This window comes from Erythrolamprus reginae, chromosome 1, assembly GCF_031021105.1.
Source record: "Erythrolamprus reginae isolate rEryReg1 chromosome 1, rEryReg1.hap1, whole genome shotgun sequence".
Taxonomy (NCBI): domain Eukaryota; kingdom Metazoa; phylum Chordata; class Lepidosauria; order Squamata; family Dipsadidae; genus Erythrolamprus; species Erythrolamprus reginae.
The window spans coordinates 52,034,714-52,056,356 of NC_091950.1; the positions used below are offsets into that span (position 1 = coordinate 52,034,714).

Here is a 21,643-nt window from a genome sequence, read left to right on the forward strand (position 1 = left end):
GTTGGAAATCTCAGGTCTGTAAAAAAAATTGAGAAGTTGTACAGAAAGAAAAAATAGCACTTGCAAGACGGGGCAAACCACTTCCATGTTATTTCCAGAAAAATTGCGTTGAGGAAGTTGCCAAGAGTTGGCTGATTGAAATGCATGGCTTATTGAAGCTTATTAAGAAACACAATTCTGGTGTGTGTGTTTTTTTTATTAAAAGACAACTCCATCTGTGTACAGTATTTTCTCTTATGGCGAGCTCCTTAACTAGGAAGCAGTTTGTAACAATATCATTAGCTAACAACACATTTTAAAATCTAGCAAATTAGTGAGACACAGATAGGAGAGATTGATTCCATCTTTGTTTGGACTTTATTGTGCTAACTGAATTTCTCATGGTATTAGAATAAATTATTATAGAGCTGACATCTGCTCCCTGTGGACTGAAAACACTCACTTATTTCATATTGGCTAGTTAGCAGCTGTCAGATGGTAACAGTATTCAATCAATGCCAAGTTTGCCTGTATTTGAACCTGCAGCTTTAAAAGGAAAGAAAAAAGAAAAGAGAAGAAAAAAGAAAAACCCAAACATATATTTCTGTTACCTTGAGCCCATGGGATGTGCTTCCTTCTCAGCAACAAATGTCTGATGTATTTAGGAAAATTGACACCAGCCAATGAATGTAAAATATATGAATGAGATTAGAACTACTGCCAGATCATTTTATTTGTCTCTTGAGAAACCTATATGTGGGTCAAGAAGCAACAATGACAACTGGACAGAGAACCACTGATTGGTTCAAAATTGGGAAAAATGGAGCTCCACCCCAGAGAACCCAATTTGCACTGAAAGATGTTGAAAGAAAATGCAGGACATCCTGCATAAGCCACATCCACAGCGTGGTAGTAAAGAATTTGGTAGCCCTTCACTGTCATAAGTCAAACATCAAGCCTTGTTTAGACCATATTGGTATTATTTTCGACTATATCACTCAAGGAACACAAATAATATATTTCCACCTGATACTGTCCCCAAAATACATTTTTTTCTGCTCCAGTTTCTGTGTAATACCAACAACATTGTAGTTCCAAAGTTGCTCTTTTAAATTTATTTGGTTGCTTGGCTGATACTTTGGTTATTTTTTTAACCTCCTTAATTTTTCCTTTAATTCCCAATTCAGTTTATTGAGATCTATTGTTGATTCTGGACTGCTAATGGAGAGTTGTTTCCTCTTTTGTTTATTGCTCAGAGTTCAGACTCTTAAAATAGTACAAAAGGACAATTAAAATAGTACATAAGATATTCACATTTCAAGGAAATTCATAAGGACTCCCAACCTTTTACAGTCATTTTAGAAATGTACCTAGTGACTGAGTATTGTATATGAAATATTATCCTATGGTATTGTTGGTTGTATTGCATGAACATCTTCATCAATATATATAAAAGTGAAAACCATTCACAACATTAATCATGAAACCTCCAGCCTACAAAATTGAAATTTGCCACATATGTTCATTTTGCCTTTTAGGTGCTCACTAGAAAAGGATTTTTCAAAATGACCATCAAAGCATGAGTATTTATTTATTTAGTGATATTTCTATGCCGCCCAACTCCAAAAGGTCTCTAGGCAGCTCACAATAATCACAACAAATAAATGCAATTGCAATAAAAACAAGAAATATCATTAAAAAACATAAATGTAATCCAAAAGCCCTTTCATACACTATCATTCCTAATCCCAGGCCTGCTGGAAAAGCCACTTTTTAATAACTTTCTGGAAGACTGGTAGGGTGGGGATAGTACGGATCTTTGGAGGCAGTTGATTCCCCAGGGTCGGAGCTGCCACAGAGAAGGCCCTTCCCTACAGCCCCTTCGACTGACATTGTTTGGCAGACAGGACCCGGAGAAGGCCAGCTCTCTGGGCTCTTATTGGCCGTTGAGAGGTATGAGGCAGAAGGCGGTCCCGTAACAAGCTCTGATGCTAAGGGGTTCTCTTCCCCCATTCTACTCCCTCCTCCCCATCTGAAAAGAAATCTGATCCAAATTCAAAACACAGGCAGAGGAGTTTCAGTTTCACTTTTGCTTTCACAGTAGCAAGCAGCTTTACTATACAACAGTTGAGCTAAGCCACACACAGACTCCTTCCTGTCTCCTTGCTCACACAACAAATATTGTTTGAGTTTCCAAACACTCTGCAATTCTCTCACATGCCAACAGGATGCCAGCCAGATGAATACTAATAGATATAATAGATACTAATAGACAGATTCTCCCCCCACCCTTATTTTCCTCCACAGTTCAGATGAATCTGTTCCTTCTACTGTAACACCAGTTAAAGGGAAAAAAGGCAAAAAACACAGGAAAGGATTTACAGATGCGATTAGGAAAACAGAGGTAAGGGACGTTTCCTGTTTCTCCCATGGCCAGTTCTATGTGGCATGCTCCAGAGTCAGTTCACCTGACAGCCTGGTCGTCCTCCAGCCATAAAGCAAAACCAGGAATGTTGTTTACAGGGAGGTCCTGAGCAATTCATCTGAGGGACGGATTGAAAGTCTCTGCTAAGCCAATTATGTCTTCATCTGTAACAGAACCTTAGCTTACCATCTCTAACGAAATAATACAGTCCCTTTTTTAAAATTACTCATTAATTTTCAAGTTTTAAGTGTCAATTTATCAAGCCCCATCACATACGGTAGTTTCCTGGCAAAGCATGGATACTTAGCTAGTACAGAACTAAATAGAAGGGACTTAACTTATGATACGTTTTCTTAACATTAAGAAAACCATCCTGCTCAATATACCTAAACTTCTGATAGTCTCTCACTGGAAATCTTCAACCAGACACAGACGTCCATCAGAAATAGATTATGCAGAATAATATATATATGTCTCACTAAGAGAAAAATTGCAGCTGTACTAAAAAGTATATTAAGAGTGTGATTGAGACTTTTTTTGGCTGAACAGTTTAAATGAAAAAAAGCTTCAGCAATTTTGCTACAGGACATTAACATTTAGTTAATAGTGTCTGAAACAATGATGTACTGCTACAGTTAATAGTGATATATCATTTTACATAGTTTTAAGTATTTTTGCTGTCCTTCAAAAAAGAATGATTTGATTCAAGGCTGAAAAAATAATATTTGCTGACTTTTGGCATGCCTATTGTATTATTTGTCTTCTATCCTCATTAGACAAGATGTAAGCATTCACTAAACTCTGTTCTCTGAATGATTCTTAGATTTATAAATATCATTAGATATGAAGCGATACAAAAGTGTAATACTTTGGGCATGAGTTTCGCCTTTACTGCTTCAGGTATCAAGAGATATAAAGTTCTGGCGCTTGCTCTTCTGCTGTGTGTCTTTGATGTTTCCATCTTCTTCTGGGTCTGCTTCATATTCTTTGACTTTCTCATCTTTTTGTATATGTATATAGTTTTGTATATTATACAGTATGAAATTGCAAGACATCTTCTATTCTCATTTTCTCTTATGATCTCATTTCTGATTTTATCTCTTCTGGTCACACCCTCAGTTTTTGGGCATGATAAGAAGTCTTATATGCTCTTGCACTCACATTAATTTTACATCCACTGCAATCAGAACATTATCATACTTAATGAATGATGGTTTAATCAAGTAGATAAAGATATAAATAATATATGCAACAGGTAAGTTTGCAACTTAGCATGTTTTGAGTATGTCGGAAACATTCATTTGTATATATGTGAGATCTGAAACTAATAGTTTACAAGTCCATGGAAAGTATATCCAGTTCTTAATGCCAGCCCAATTGCATTGTGTTTTTTTTTTACTTTAAGCATAGGAATAAAACTTAATAGGTAAAGTGATTAGATTGTCACGACTTGAGAGAAAAATGTTTGCAATTCTGATTTTGTCCTGTAGAGGGGATATTTTCATAAGAATTTATAGTATCAAACTTAAGGTGCAGCTTTTAGTTAATGTAAAATAAAAAAGCTTATAAAATTTGTCAGTCCATAAAGTACTAGAAAATTATGTTGCTGTCAAGAATACATATCTCAATTCAGAAATTAAATCTGTACTTTTTTAAATGTCAGATTTCCACAGGAAGTGGCTTCTTTAAAAAATTAAATGCTAGCTATGAACATTGTGATCAAAGCTCTGCCTGATTATTATTATTATTTTTTAAAAACCCTGTGTTGCACATAAAAAGGCAGAAATTCAGTCAGACTGTTGTGGCTGCCATCTTCAGCTTTTTAACTGAATTCTGCAGATATTCCTGCCTTTTATATGGAAATTTATTTTACTTTTTTCAGTGGTGATATTATTCTAAAACAGTAACTGATGAGACTTATTTCAATGTTTGTTTTATAACTAGTATCCAAAGTTGGTTCATCAAAAAGTTGTACAAAATATAAATTACTATTAGAGATTGCTTCCACTTATCAATGTCAATACGCTACTGAATATTACTTATGAATAGAAGAGAATTCTACCATTTGGTTTTAGCGCTTAATCAGTTGTTTCCTTGAAAACAGACATTTTAACCCTATCACACAAATATCTGCAGATAAATGGGAGGATTATTTCTATAAAATATTTAAAAGGGAATCTGTTGTAATCTCTTTGATTCCCTCTCATTATAAGGTCACGCATTGGCCATTAGTGTTTATAACCGAGGCTAAAATTCTTATAGCCAAATTAAAATCTAGTGGTGATTTTATCTACACGCTCAAAATAATAAGGAAAAAAAAAGATTAGTGAGCACAGATTTTGGCCACTGTATTCACACATATTAACACAGGCCAATTCCCATTTTACACTAAGATAAAGGAAATACATTTGACTATACAAATTATAAGTCTAAGTTTATTAAACATTAAGAACCAGATTTCTTTATCTAAAATTAGTGTATTGTCTACAAAATGGAAAGATCATTGCTGAAGAAGAGCAATTTAGAGGGAAACAATCAGCATTAGATTTTTGTGTGGAACTCTGACAGAAAAATATTCTAGGCCCAACATTTCCTATACTGTATGCAACAGTTGATTATTTTAAGACAGATTTTGACCTAACAACAAAAGACTGTGAGATAGTCTGAGGTAGACTTCTATAGAAAAAAGGCTGCTTTTTTTAATTGAGCCACTTTACTCAAATATCTCCCAGAGAATAAGATGTAAGACATACACCTTAGGATCATTTATCTAAAGTCATCCCAACTTACAGAGATGTAAGACAAGCTTACATATTGAGTTCATTATTGTTTAATTTATATTTAAATCCAATAATCCAAGTGCTTCCTTTTTTAATTCATCACCTATTTTAGCTGATTGTGCAATTCCAGCATTACTATGTCAACAATGTAGCTATTATGTCAGGGGAATAAGAAACATGTATAAAAACTATATTAAAAACCCAGTGTTTAAAATTTGCCTGATATTATCCTAAAATTAGCAAATGGCAAATAAATGCGTTGTTTGAAATGTGATGTTATATTAGATACCACGGAATGATCGCCAGAAATGTGAGATCTATTTTGGAAAAAGGAATGATTTCTTCTAATTAGAGGATGTGATGGCCTCCTCCGATGCTTCCCTGTATCCCTCTCTGGGTGCTAGCTTGAAGGAGGATGAACATGTCAGGGATCAGAGGTGGCAGCATGTCCAGAGGTGGCCAGTGGCTCCGAGCAGGGAGTGAGGAGTCCAAGTGCAGTGGAGCAGGTGCGCAGTAAGCAATCAGAAGAGCAGCCACCTTAGCATGGGTCAGTTGAGACACAGCTGAAGCAGGATAGCCCTGAAGCTTTGGTTGGAGAGAACATGCAGCTAGAAGGAGGGACTGCATCCTTCACTTATTCTGAGCATGTAGGGTGGAGAAAAGACTGGAGCAATGGAGATCAGCCCAACTACTTGCAAAGTGGTAGTTTTTCTCTCTTAATACCAGGCACTATTTAACACAGCAGGAGGACGGAAATGATACTGGGAACAGCATGTCCATTTTGGTGCCTAGCTCACTTGGTCACTTAGTTCAGCTTCCTCGCTCTGACATCCTGATTTTAAACCCTGGATTCATGACTTGAGACTTGGACTTGCCCTTGCATCGAACCCTGTTCTCCAGACCCCAGACAGTGGACCTTGGTGTTGCCTTGCCTTGTGGTCTGCTCCAGCTTTGTGCATTTATACTGGACTCATTCCAGAACTGAGCTGGGAACCTGACAAGTTGCCTTGTTGCTGGACTGGGTATTTTCTGGGGAAGATTCTTAGAGGGGCTTGGAAAGCATCAATAAACCCCTTGAATTCTCCTTAATGTGTGTTTTTGTGGGAGAGATTTTATAGTTTACAGTAATATTTTGTATTGATTATAATGCTGTTTTTATGTATTAATACATTAAACCACTGTCTTTTTATAAAAACAGATTATTTTTCTTAGTTTGTATTTTTTAGTTTATCTGGGTTTATTTCTTTATTTAATTCTGTAATTATTTACAATAATTAATAATAATTAATCATGAGTACACCTCAGAAAAGTTATTTTTTCTAAGGCCTATTAACTTTATAAATACTTACAATAGATTTATATACATTATGAATTGTATACATTATATACAATGTATACAGTATACAATTGTATACATTATATACAATGCTAAAAATGCTTTTTTTCTGTTCTAATTTTTGTGCGGAAAATCATACATAGGTCATAATCCTGAAAATAATAATCAGCTACAGAGAAAATCCAGCCTTGTGAGCTTTCCATAAATCTTGTCATATTAAGTATTACTCAGTAAAATTGTTCCCCATTAGCAAAGAAGAAAAAATGTCTTCTTAAATATAGTGAATTTTATAAGCATTGGTGCTGTATTAAGTGGGTATAAAAAGCTTAGGGTGGTATGCACATTAAAAATCTTACATTCACAGCTTGATGAAAGTCCCCTGGCTAAATGTGAATGCTTGATCTATTGTTTATTAACAGCCCTATTTCCCTGTCACAAATTAGCACAGAAAAAAGCAATTTCCTTTGAGACAGGGCAGGAATTGGCTTTGTTAGCTAGCTGTAGAAACAGGATGCACACATTTATCAGAACCATGCATCCCACTTACAAGAATTCTATTGTCTTCAAATGACATACATATCTTCTATCCTTTAGAGATGTGTCCAGATTATTTTTGATTGGTATTTTCAAAAACAGATTTTTCCAGAGAGCTAAAGGTGGAATAATTGAGGCATATTGCTTGAAACATTTGTATTTTATCCCACTGTTACTTTTAAAAAATCTGTAAAGCTTGTTAGATTAAAAAATTACACTGATACAAAGAAAACCGGTATATATGATATGGAAAATAATGTTTATCTATATACTGGATAACCACTTTTATCTTTAAATTAAGATTAAAGACTGAAAACCCTGCATGATCTATCTCTCTGTAACAAGGTATTACCATCACACACACACACAGCTCAGTAATAATTAAAATCTTCCAAAACTTTTAATATGCTAATATCACAATACCATCATTCAACTTTTAAATTGTTTAAATCATTATTTCTTGCTGCTTTACTACCTACAGCATGCATACTAGCTCCTGTTTTTAATTTCCTAAGTTTGAATTTTAAATTATAGTTTTGAGTGCTGTGATTAAAAAAAAATTGGTTCAAAAGAAAACTGCGTAACTTTCCAAATAAATAAAATCCAAGATTTTATACAAATTCTAAAAAGTAACTGTAGTATAATGTCAGGCACAGGAATCAGAACCACACAAGGTTCCAGTTAAGATGATTTTACTGCTCATTCCCATGCACATTTATACACTAATTTAGTGCTCAATAAGTATTAACAGAATTCAAGAGTAGGCTGATGTCAAGTGCTGGGGAAATCAGGAGATTCAGGGAGTTCAAATGAGTATAAAGATTTATTGCAAACTTTAGCTCTCTGGAAGAATCCTATCTATAACAGTCAAGGAAAATCGAGCAGGAATAAGAAGACATTCAAGGTGCATTGGACTTCTATGCCACCCTTCTCTTTAGAGTGGCTTATGATACTTTTAACACCTTCCAGGCTCAACCTGTCATCTAAAGCTGGACTTGGACTGTTTGGGGGGGGGCATAATGACTCCAGACTGATTCCTTTTTTGACTCCACCCCCTGCTCTGCTTCTTCTTTTCCTATATGTAATATCATACATACTTACTCAGAAATAAACTATATGTACTCATGTACTTACAACCACAAATGAGTCCAAAATTTCCATTGGTAAGCACGGCAGTTATTAAATGAATTTTGCCCCATTTTTCAACATTTCTTGCCACAGTTAAGTGAATCACTGCAGTTGTTAACTGAATCTGGTTTCCCCATTGACTTTCCTTGTCAAGTGACAAATAGGTGATCACTGCATCATTACAAATACATGCCATTTGTCAAGCAGCTGAATTATCATCACATGATCACGGGATGCTGCAATGATCATAAGTTGAAAAACACCATAAATCACTTTTTTCAGTGCCATTGTAATTTTGAATGGCAATTAAACTAATATTTATATGTTGAGAACTATTTGTAAAGAATTTAATTTTCCCCTTGAATAATAGCATTGAGTAAAGTTGAATTAAGAAACTTCTTGAATCACTGCTTAATCTTAATAATATTAATCTTAACACACACTGGCTTCAGAGTTATGAAATCATCAATTTTGTGATTGCAAAACTTTGGATTGTTTTGTGTAAATATTACAAGGTCAAACCATTCAGGTAACTTAAATATTTATGAACTACAATACCCATCAGCCTTAACTGGAACAGCCAACAAGGATATACCGTATAATGGGAACTAAAGTCAGAAACTATTATCCATTCATGTAATGGAGCAATTTTCTGGATTTGTGTGGCACACTGAACCAGTTACTACAAGCTTGGCCAAATGCTAGGCTAATATTGCCTAGGCTAATAAAATAGTGTTAATTTGTTACTTAGTGGTTGCATGCAAACTGGACAATATGTTGACAGCATCAGTTGGAAGAGCTTAGTTAGAACAGGATGGGCAACTTGATACCTACAACAACAAATGTACTTGTGAACATTTCTTCTGATGTTTGCCAGGTTTTCCCTATCATCTTAATATACTTTAAAATATGTTAATTAAAATAAAGATACAAGAACCAGCACCCCTAGCAATATCTTTATTGTGCAAAATTACTGATCCAAATAGGCCCCAAAGGCATTCTTAGAAATGCATTGTTTGGAAGGCTGCCCTGTGTCTGAAAACAGGACCATTTTAATGTGGTAGTAAATACAGAATTATCATGAGTGGGTAGACAAGGAACAAGGGCCAGTTTGCCTTCTGGTAGATCTTTATTTTTCAACTGACTTTTGTCACTGACAGCCATTTCGGAAATAGTCAATTGTGATCTACTATGTGTCAGTACTTAAGACAATCTCTCCAAATCCCCAATGTCTTCAGTAGCTCAGTAAAGTTGCCAGCCTCCTGCTATTTTAAAAAACATTACATTCATAATCACAGCCAATTTGGTCTAATGACCAAAGGATTAGGTTAGAAATCTGAAGACCATGAGCTCTAGTCCTGGCTTAAGCCACAAAGCCAGCTGGGTGATTTTGGGCCAGTCACCTTCTCTCAGCCCTAGCAATGGGAAACCACTTCTGAAAAAAAAAAAAACTAAGCAAGAAACTATAGGGATTTGTCCAGATGGTCTTTGAGAATCAGAGGCAACCGAAGGTGGTGTGGTGGTGTTCACAGCAAGTCCCATGGAATTGGGCAGCATATAAATTTAAATAAATAAATAACATTTACAAAGCTGTTGCTGACACAAGGGACTTTACTATGGTTAATTAAACCATGGTTTACTGAGTGGGCCTTCTTGCTGGGCTCTGCACAACTTATTTATTTTATTTATTATTTATTTACCGTGTTTCCCCGATAGTAAGACCCCCCGATTGTAAGACATATGGGGGGTTTCAGGGGGGTCGGCTTATATAAGCCATACCCCGAAAGTAAGACACATGTCTTACTTTCGGGGAAACACGGTAGATAAATGGTATTGCGGGGGGGGGGGATGACATTGCTTCCAAGCTCCCCGCGCGCCCCTCGCCTTCGCTCGCCGCGGCGCCACCGCCTCTTCCCCTGCCGAGGCTCAGCTGCAAGCGGCCAGCGAGGCCGATCGGCTCCGAGGCGAGCGGCCGGAGCTGCGCCCTCCTTCGCCCGCCTCCTTTCCGCTCGCCTCGGAGCCGAGCGGCCTCGCTGCCTCGCTGGCCGCTTACAGCTGAGCCTCGGCAGGGGAAGAGGCGGTGGCGCCGCGGCGAGCGAAGGCGAGGGGCGCGCAGGGAGCTGCCGGAAAGGAGGCTGGTGAAGGAGGGCGCAGCTCCGGCTGCTCGCCTCGGAGCCGATCGGCCTCGCTGGCCGCTTCCCCTGCCGAGGCTCAGCTGCAAGCGGCCAGCGAGGCCGAGCGGCTCCGAGGCGAGCGGCCGGAGCTGCGCCCTCCTTCACCAGCCTCCTTTCCGGCAGCTCCCTGCGCGCCCCTCGCCTTCGCTCGCCGCGGCGCCACCGCCTCTTCCCCTGCCGAGGCTCAGCTGCAAGCGGCCAGCGAGGCTGCTCGGCTCCGAGGCGAGCGGCCGGAGCTGCGCCCTCCTTCGCCCGCCTCCTTTCCGCTCGCCTCGGAGCCGCTCGGCCTCGCTGGCCGCTTGCAGCTGAGCCTCGGCAGGGGAAGAGGCGGTGGCGCCGTGGCGAGCGAAGGCGAGGGGCGCGCAGGGAGCTGCCGGAAAGGAGGCGGGCGAAGGAGGGCACAGCGGCGGCCACTCACCCTTTTTGACTGCCCATCCACCCCTTGACCTGCCTTTAGCCAGCCAGCCGAGCGTCCGTGTCGCCACGGAGTTGGCCTCCCCTGCCGAGAAACATTGCCGGGAGCGGCGAGGGGATGCTCCCCGCAACCCGCCGAATGTCGAGGTCGGCGCCCGCCTCCTTTCCGGCAGCTCCCCGCGCCCGAAGACGAGCCGGCCCCGGTGCCCGGGACAATGTAAGACATACCCCCAAAGTAAGACACAGTGGGGCTTTTGGGGGTAAAAAGATAGTAAGACACTGCCTTACTATCGGGGAAACACGGTATTAGATTTGTATGCCACCTCTCCGCAGACTCGGGGCGGACTTACCTATAATGGGACCTCAAATGGTTAGGTTCTCCTTCCCCCAGGTATACAGTAGTCCCTCACCTATCGCTGGTGTTACGTTCCAGACCTGGCCGCGATAGGTGAAATCCGCGATGGGGAATTTATCGACTGATAGTACTTATTTAAGTACATTTATATTGTAATTGTTTGGTAAGTTTTCATTGTTTTAAGTGTTTATAAACCCTTCCCGCACAGTATTTATTTTAGATACAGTATTTAAATACAGTATTTACAATTTTAGATTTTTTTTTTTTTAAAAAACCTGCCGATCGAGTTCAGCGGGCTGTTTAAATCTGCCGATCGACTTCCTCAGAAACCCGCAATGAAGTGAAGCCGCAGTAGGTGAAGCACGGTATAGCGAGGGACTACTGTAAATTAATCGATTTTTTTGTCTTTCCTGCTGTCCAAACCAAAGGAAGCCCCCTTCTTTCTACCTCACATCAACCTCGCCTTCCACAAGAGTTCACCCAAAATAACCTCCTGAGTTCTGACCAGATTTTCCAGAGCAGCGGTCTCCAACCTTGGCCATTTTAAGCCTGGTGGACTTCAACTCCCAGAATTCTCCAGACAGCGTTGCTCCTTCTGGAGAGAACTTTGCTGGCTGGGGAATTATGGGAGTTGAAGTCCACCAGGCTTAACGTTGCCAAGGTTCTGGAGAATCCCTGTTCCAGAGCAATCCCCAATTCCAAATCGCTTCGGCCGAAGCGTGCAAGCTTCCAGGCTCCCGGTTTCTTCTCGTCGCCCTCTTGGGGTCGCCAGTTGTTCAACCCAAATGGCTTTACCGCCACCGAAGAGCCACTGGAAGGAAGCCCCTTCTGAAGAAAGCGCCTCCTGTCAGCTTTCAAAAGCTTCTCGGCTCTCGGCCGGGGTAGCGTGTGTGTCGTGGGGCTTTCTCCGGAGCCCCGCAACCGTTTTGCCCACCCGCGCCCTTTCTGTAAGCCTTTCTCGTGACGAAGCCCGAGTGAAAGGGTCGCTCGAGCCACCGAACTATCTTCCTCACGCCTTCTTCGCCCTCAAAATGGAGCCCGCGACTTTGCCATGGCAGAACGATGGAAGGGAGAGAAAATGCCATTTAACCGGGGCGGGGTGTGTGGCGAGGCTTTAAAATCAAAGAATGCCGCACAGTAACAACTGAAATAGACCCGCTGGCCCTTTTGGCTCTTCCGCAGGGCAACTCGCTACCCCCCCCCCCCCCCCAGCTCTGAATCCTCTCGTCCAAACTTCTCTTTCCTAAATAAGAAGCTGATTAAGAGCGGGCTTTTTTAGGGAAAGGGATGCTGGATGGTTCGACGGAGAGCTCTGGTTTCAAGGCAGAGGTGGGGAAACTGGTCGCGGCCCCTTTAAGAGAGGCACGGCGCTCTACCTTTGCCTTTTGTACCTGCTTTTTTGAAATGCCCCCTTGCCACCCGCTCATTGGCTGCGGAAGAAAATTATCGCTTCTCCCTGTAACCCGACCCAAGGCGGAAAAAGAAAGGCAACCTGAACGCGCCAGGCTGGGGCGTGGAGAAGAACCGAGCCCGGACCATCTGATTGGCCAATCAGGAGTCAGGAAGGAGGAGCCAAATCAACTAATCCCCTCCCTCCCATAAAACGGAGCCGTGCCGGAGAATCGAGTGAAGCGGTACGCGGAGAGAAGCCGCTGTATGCTTATTGCATTTCTCTCTTTTTAAAAAAATAATAATTTTTTTTTGTCCTTGCTTTTATTTTTTCGGGTTGCTTCCCCAAAGGTGTGTTGCAGATTCTCATCCTGGGATGGCTGTTCCCGTCTTCCTCCCTTCCTCCCTCTGCCTTGAAATAGGCGATGCCTTGTTCTAAGCCCCTTCAGTTCCTTTCCGATGGTTGTTCTGAAAATTTAAATGCAGTTTTCCAAAGAGACTGACATCATCCGGAGGGCTGTCTGAGAAGTAAAAGCATTTTTTAAAAAGCGGAGGAAGGGATCGTTTTTTGTTTTTTGTTTTAAATTGCATTTTATTTTATTCTTTCCAACTCTATTTGCTGCATACCGAGGGGTTGGGTCATTTAAGCTTGGAGCCTGACCGTTTCTCAGCCTCATACAGCCTTTATCTGTTTTATCTACCCGGCGTGGATACTGAATTCAAGCAGGTTGATTTTCAAGCTAACAGATTCTGTTTTTATTGCTGCGGCTCTGTTAACGTTGGGTAAGTTCACTTTTGAAAGGCATATCTCTATCTATCTATCTATCTATCTATCTATCTATCTATCTATCTATCTATCTATCTATCTATCTATCTATCTATCTATCTATCTCTATCCATCCCTATCTATCTATCCATCCATCCATCCATCCATCTATCCATCCATCCATCCATCCATCCATCTATCTATCTATCTGAATCTTTGGGTGCTGACTCTTTTTCATTTTTATTTTATTTAGGCATGGGAGTTTTAAGGCAGAGAGAACATTTTACAGAAATGAGTGGATTTACAGGTTTTTGTGTTCTTGTGCTCCCTGAAGAATTGTAGGTTTTTTAAAACACAAAATTACATTCCACGATGTTGCTGTGAATATTGAACTTGCAGAGTATTTAAAATATATCCCTTGGAAAAGAACAGTTTGTGGCTCCTCTCCTACCAAAGGGGAAGTAGAATATAAATAATGTCAAAAAATTCTGTGGAAGGGTCAAAGGAAGACCTGACCAAAATGACAGAAGACGATCTGTTGAGGTGGAACAAGGAAGAATTGGTGAAGAAGCTGAAGAAAGTAGAGAATGAAAAAATGAACTTGATGGTGGAGCACAGCAACTTGATGAAAGATGTGAACAGAAGACTCCAAGTTCACCTGCATGAGATCAGGGGGTTGAAAGAAGTTAATCAGAAGCTGCAGGATGATAACCAGGAACTGAGGGAGCTCTGTTGTTTCTTGGATGATGACAGGCAAAAGGGGAAAAAGCTGTCCAGGGAATGGCAGAGGTTTGGGAGACACACTGCAGGTGCAATGTGGAAGGAAGTTGGAATGTACCAGCAGAAGCTGAAAGAATTAGAAGCCAAGCAAGAATCCCTTCTGAGAGAAAACATTGAGCTGAAGGAAATTGTGCTAATGCTGGATGAAGAGAGGAATGGAGCAGGCTCCCGAAGCTCCATAGATAGCCAAGCTAGTCTCACCAACCTCAATGGGGGTTCTGGAACCAGGGATGTTGGAGATGGGAGTAGTACATCCAGCGCTGGCAGTGCAGGAAGTCCAGATCACCACCATCATCTCCTTCACCATCACAAAGTTGTTGAAAACAAAGCTGGAACCATCAGGAGATCTATGGATGACCTTTCTGCTCCTCTTCACCACCGGAGCATCCCAAATGGTCTCAATGGTAGGTACTGGTTTCCAATTCATACATTTTGTTTCTGTATAAAGAGTAAGTTGGCTTCCAGACATCTTTTTTTTTACTGAGGTTGACCCAACAGTGGAGATTTGATTTTATTCAAAGCTTGTACATCTTGGCCTTGTAGGTAAAAGTTTTCTTCATACTTTTTTTGCCTATTAAAAAACCCTGCATTTTTAATGGTAAAAAGAATGGATCTTGCTTCACCTGTTTTATGCATGCTTATATGAAAGCCTATCCCATAGCCACCTACTTCTGGTAATATATAGTTCTGTTTAATTAATACACGTACAGGACTTAATCTAACCAGTGTTTCTACAAGCACATTTAATTGAAATCACAATCTTTGTGAAATAGTATTGATCTTTCATTTAAGAGTTCTTCCTCTTCCTGTTTCCAAGATGGTCTTGTTTTTACCATAAACATTTAGGCAACCTACATTTTGATGTTGCATTGTTAAGATATTATCAACTGCAAAAACAAATTACCTTGTCCTGAGATCTTGCCAATTTTAATTTATCATCTTGCATAGATGTACTTTGGGACAGAGGATGCCATGGGATATAGCTCCACTTGGTGGAGATAAGTACAGAGTAGCAGTGAGAACTGACCTGCTGGGGCTCAGGTGATGGCATTCTGGATTTTAATCAAAAGTAATTTTTCCCTTGGTTGGCTGTAAAACATTACTGTTCCATCTAGTGATGCTTATCCACATCACTGCCAAATGCTTTTAACTACATCTTTTATGTGAAGACATTTTTTTGTGTTCGACCTTTCAATTACTAGATTAATAAATGAATTGTTGTGATCTAAAGAAACACAGGTTGCCTTTGCTTTCTTATTGGCTTTAGAATTCAGTATTTAGCAGGATGAGTTCCTCTGAATAATATTACTGTTAAAATTGTTGGCATTTTTGTGCAATATGAATTTATCTTCTGTGTTTTAAAGTTTGACACTGCAATTATCAGGTTGTTCAATAACAAATCTATTTAAATACTTTTAGGGTCTCTATTTTTAGAGACTGAATGGATTTTCAAAATGTTCTGCTTATTTGATATATTTCTGTGTATTTTATCTGTACCATCTTGCTGGAGGTCTTTGAGCTAATAACTTAATAGGCAGTAGAAGGTATGTGGCCATATGACATGCGATTTGTGTGGGCATATTGAATAACAAGCCAGAATTCCATTTTTAAAAATTTCACCCACAAGCTTTAATTTTTTTTCAGATCTTAATGTCCAAACCACTGAGTTTTCATGGAGTGAGGCTTCCATAGAAATAGTGTATTCCCCTACATTTTTTATTTTATGTTTGCTTTCTGGACTTTGTGTGCAGGGATTGATTTCTTGGGGTAACCACATCATTTCAGATTTTTAGGCTCTGGGTTAAGAGATTTTCCAGTGGATTTAAGGATTACATCAAGGATTGATCCTTGTATGTGGCTTAGTATTAGATTCATTAAGTAAAAATCCTGACCTTTTGCTCCATTTGTTTGGAAATGAAATCCCACTAATTTTATTTCCAGGCAATGGTGTATTATGGTTTAGTGTTCTGAGGTGATTCTCAGTATATCTTCTGTATGTTTTTATATTAAGACTCTAAAAGAAAGGATAAAAATTGAAGTATAAAAAGTATATACCGGTAAGTAGCTCAGTTTTTTAAAAAAAATAGCATTACACTTTGACCACATACTAATATTGATCAGTCTTTCCATTACATCAGTAGAAAGCTAGCTGGTAAGCAGAGGGTGAAATGTATTATCAGTCAAAGATTGCAAAAGTCGGGTGGCATAATTTTTCCATTGTAAGAAAGTATTTTTTTTCTGCAGTGTCCTATGCTCAACTAATTCATAGCCATTTGAAATTTTTGCTATATAATTCAAAATTCCATTCACATTTCAAAACTTTATACAGGGGATAGATAATTACATGTGATAGATAATTACATGTGATTTGCATTCAACCTAGAGACTTTTAAAAAGTAAAAAGCATCTACTCGTAATAACTTTTAAAATATAATTGAATCAGACAGTTACCAACACAAAACAACTGAAATGGAAAATACCAAATTTTAAAAACACATTAATGTTATAGGAATAATTTATTGAAATGTTACCATGGAATCCCTCGTGCAAACCAAGATATCTGCTTCATCCTCCTATTAAATATTTGCAGATTTTCCCCTGTAATCCAATAGTATGATGTCAGTAAGCTTAACTGCACCTGCAGCATCCCCTGGCCACATAAGCCTCCCCTCCCCACCTCCCTTGACTCATCCCTGGCCTATACCGGCCTTGTCAGTGCATCTTCTTGTCTATCCCATTCCCTGAGGCACCACACTAACCCCCTGTGGCACAACCCCCCCACCCCCACTGCTTCTTAACTGGAATTCCTTTTTAATAACCTGCTTCCTTTTTAATAACCTGCACATCTTGGGGTTATAAGGGCAACCAGGACTGCTGGGGTTGCTGTTGGCAAGTAATGTTGTATTATGATACCATATAGAATAGAGTAGAATAAAATAGAAAAGATACCACGTTTTATGATTGCATTGCTTAATAATGGCAATCCTAATCCCAGTTGCCATTGTAACCCAAGGACTACATGTATGGGTAATTTAGAATGAAAAACTTACTGTATGCTTTCCTATGCTGGTTTACAATAGGCTTGTAGTGCCTCCAATGACTTGAATTGGATGGTTTGACCAGGACGGTAGTAACTGTCTTTAGTCTGCAGCTACGACCCTCCAGCAGGAAAGATTGCTTGCTCCAGTAGTTTATTTGTTTGTTTGTTTGTTTGTTTGTTTGTTTATTAGATTTGTATGCTACCCCTCTCCGAAGACTCGGGGCGGCTAATAACAATATAAAAAGACAATGTAAACAAATCTAATATTAAAAATAATCTTAAAAACCCCAATTTAAAGAACCACTCATACATACAAGCATACCATGTATAAATTCTATAAGCCTAGGGGGAAGGGAATAGGTTATTATTGAGTACATTTGCATTCTATACCTTTAATTGTAAAGTCAATGGATCTTAATCTAGTAATTGGGGAGGAAAATGAAGTTTGTCCCTAAAGTATTCTATACCCTGAAGGTCTAATAACACATTTCAGCATTATTACGATCTATGTCAGAGGTATGATAGAAGATGTAGTCAAAATGAATAGTAAAGAAGTACTGTACTTACATGAGAAAGATGGAATACTTTCTCGCCAGGTGATGGGAAGAAATGGTCAAGACAAGAGCATTAATGAATTAATCATATTGATCTTAATGTCAACTTTCACACAGAAATTAAAAAGGAATTTAATGGAAAATATTTGACTAAAGTAAAATGTATATAACCAGTTTTTCCTCCTTCGGAGATCTTTCTTGAATTAAGATAATGCAAAGTGTGAGAATAAATAACAAATCAATAAGTCCTTGCGCAAGCATTAGTATTATTTGGGCATGTGATACAAGCAGATGATGGATTACAACAAATTAAGCTTGACAAGATTGAGGCAAGCAAACAGAAGACGTAACTGGGATCACTTGATTTACTGGGATTACTAGATATTTCTGGAAGAGCTATGAGTTATTAGTGGAAATAGTCAAATGACAGAGATTTGTCTCTGCTTCAGTATTTTTAAAATAGAAATTGTGGAGAGTTTCAAAGGTAAAGTATGCATCAAATAAAAAGAAATATATGCAGCTCAGGGAAGAACTGTGGAGTCCTTAGTGCTCTCTGAGCTTGGTTGTTTGCAAGAATTTCAATACCCAGCTAGGTAACATCATCAGTGACACAGATGATATTACCTAGTTGGGCAATGAGACATCTGTAAGCAGCAGCCAAGCTCAGAAAACGCCAAGATCCAATAGTGTAGCATGTATAGGCATGCTGGCAGATGTGATCTTGGAATCACTAAATGGAAGTTTTCAGAACTTTTGAAGTGTGGGGGAACTTCAGAGGACTGGAAAACAGCCAATTTGCTGTTCAAAAAAAGGTGGGGGGGGGGAGACAAGGTCCAGGAAATTACAGACAATCAGCTTGACATCAATACCTGGGAAAAGCCTGGAAAAGATAATCAGGCAGCTCTGAGCACCTAGAATCGAACAAGGTGATTACTAGAAGTACATAGATTTGTTTAAAAGAGATCATGCTAAACAAACCGTATTGCTTTCTGTGATAAAGTGACTAAATTAGGGAACCAGAGAAATGCTGTGCACATAATTTGCTTAGACTTCACTAAGGCATTTGACAAAGTAGACTACAGCCTACTTCTTGGACAGCTGGAATAGTAATATGGGATAGAAAATACCACCACCAGATTAATTTGAAGTTGGTTGACCAACTGTATTCAGCATGTGGTCCTGCAACTACATCTACATGGAGAGTAACATCAGTAGGGTACATCTGTCTTGGTCCCAGTGTTCTTCAGCATCTTCAAAAATGACTTAGATGAGAAGATTGAAGAGGGGCTTATCAGATTTGTTGATTACACCAAGTATTACAAATACTTTGGAAGATAGACTCAGGATTCAGAAGGATATTGGGAGACTTGAACATTGGGCCCTATGTAACAAGATTCAGTTCAGTGATGAGAAAAATAAGACTCTTTAGGCAGGAAAAACCAAATGGACAAATACTGAAAAGGCAGTACCAAGGCCAACCATACTACCTGTGAGAGGAATCAAGGTGTCCTGGTGGAGTATTGCTTACAACAGTAAGTAAAAGTAAAGTTGTCCAGTTGTCCTGTTTCTTAGCTGAGGGAACCAGTGTTGTATGAAGACATTTCTGTGGTCATGTAGCCAGCATGACTATATGCCAAATGACTTGGAACCCTATTAACTTCCCATTGAAGAATGTCAGCTGGCGGGACCTAGGGGAAGAGCCTTCTCTGTGGGGGCCCTGGCCCTCTGGAATCAGCTCCTCCTGGAGATTCTTATTTATTTGTTTTATTTGTTTTATTTGTTTTATTTGTTTTAGTTGTTTTATTTATTTTATTTATTTTATTTATTTTATTTATTTTATTTATTTTATTTATTTTATTTATTTTATTTATTTTATTTATTTTATTTATTTTATTTATTTTATTTATTTTATTTATTTTATTTATTTTATTTATTGGATTTGTTAGCCGCCCCTCTCCGTAGACTCGGGGCGGCTAACAGCAATAATAAAAACAGCATGTAAATCCAATACTACAACATCTAAAAACCCCTTATTTTAAAACCAATCATACCTACAAACAAACATAACATGCATAAATTATAAAGGCCTAGGGGGAAAGAGTATCTCAGGTCCCCCATGCCTGTTGGCAGAGGTGGGTTTTAAGGAGCTTACGAAAGGCGAGGAGGGTGGGGGCAATTCTAATCTTACTGCTTCCACCTTCCTCGCCTTCCGAAAGAGTTTAAAAACTCATCTTTGCCGCCATGCCTGGGGTCCCTTAGATCTTCCCCCTTGATCAATGAATGCTTTAGTTTGACTGTTGAATGAATGATATTGATAGTTTTTAATTAGAATTTTAAGATTGTTTTTAATGTATTAATTGGATTGTTATTATTGTTTCCTGGTTTTTTGTACATGCTGTGAGCTGCCCGAGTCCTCGGAGAGGGGCGGCATACAAATCTAAATCTAAATCTATTGCACTAATGAGGCCACATTTGGAATACTGAATACAGTTCTGGTCACCATAACACAGAAAAGATTCTGAGGCCCTTGAAAAAGTGCAGAGGAAAGCAACAAAGATGATAATGGGCCAGCAGGCTAAATCTTATGATGAATAGCTAAACAAACTATATATGCTTAGTAGCCTAACTGAAAGAAGACTTAAGGAAGACATGGTTGCAAGTCTTCCAATACATGAAGTGCTGTCAAAGGGAAGCAATAGGTAGAAGCTTATTGGAGGGAGAGCCAGCCTGAAAACGGAGGAGGAATTTCCTGACAGTGAGAATGATTAATCAATGGAACAGTTTGCTTCATGAGAGTTGTGGGTGCTATATCACTGGAAGTTTTCAAGAAAAGGTTGCACAACAATTTGAGATGGTATAATGATTCCTACCTTGGGCAGGAGGTTAGACTTCAAGACCTCCCAAATCTATTCTAGCTTTTTGATTTTGTGATGCTATATTTAGCTTAGACAAGGCAGAGATTTCTTGAGTGAAAGGGTATATGATTTCAGGGTGGACTTAATTTGTGAGTGGGAAAAGGTGAATAATTTCTGCAACAGAATTTGGACTGGAGAAGTAGATAATGCAGTAGATAAGACAAAAAATACAAGTGCTTTATATGATGGAAAGACAGATGGAAATTGACAGCTTTTATGGATAAAATTTGCATGATACCTTCAGTTAGAATAAACATTTATAAGAATACATAAACAAAATGGCTTACTGAAAGTACCTTTACAAAAGTTAAACTTGAAAAAACGATGCTGTTACTTAGCCCCAGTAAATGTTTCTGGCATCTGCTCTTCCACTTCCAGGTCCTGCATGTAATAGCACATCTAACATTAACTCATGTATGTTTACAACAATAAAAGGCAATTTGAATGCACCTGAAGGCTAGATTTACATATTCTCTCATAGCCGAATACAGGTGGCACACCTAACTGACCTTGGGTGATCTCAAAAAGCAGGATTTAAACTAGTTCTAGATTTCATAAAGAATTTCAAGGCTGCAGGCTAGACTAAGAATATTTTTTAAATGCTGGAATAAACCAATTCCATATTACCAAGAAAACCACTTGGACTAAATTTACCAAATTCAAGTTATTTGAATCTAACCAACTAATTCAGCAAGACTGGATTGTTGCCTCTTGATTTTGATTTTTAAAAAAATTAGATTTGTATGCCGCCCCTCTCCTCTGGAGGTTTGACAGCCGCATGCAGGCACTTGGGGCAGAAGAGGGCGCATGAGAGAGAGACGTCAAGGCTCTATTGTTGGTGCGCGGGAGCTTTTAACCAAAAGCAGACCCAAGCTAGCAACGGCCATTTCCTGGGATTCCTCAAACTGCTTCAAGAAAGCCCGGCTGAACTTCGCCCGCTGAGGAGAAAAACTACCAAACCTCTTTGAATTGGGGAGGGGGGGTGTTCTGTCTGGGGCCCTCCAGAAGCCAACACCAAACCAAAAAGAGTAGCCAGACACACTGGTAAAAAGCAAAGGCAGTTTATATAATTCA

At 39.3% G+C, this 21,643-nt stretch overlaps 1 protein-coding gene across 1 annotated transcript in view; it reads left to right on the plus strand.

Annotated features, from left to right (window-relative positions):
• The first annotated feature begins 12,457 nt into the window (after nucleotides 1-12,457).
• CCDC85C (coiled-coil domain containing 85C) overlaps nucleotides 12,458-21,643 on the plus strand; it is a 186,084-nt gene continuing 176,898 nt past the window's right edge. Inside the window, exons 1-2 of the mRNA XM_070752612.1 lie at nucleotides 12,458-13,297; nucleotides 13,534-14,464. Coding sequence (XP_070608713.1) covers nucleotides 13,756-14,464 — 709 coding nt within the window. The 5' untranslated portion in view covers nucleotides 12,458-13,297; nucleotides 13,534-13,755. The remainder of the gene's footprint in view (nucleotides 13,298-13,533; nucleotides 14,465-21,643) is intronic.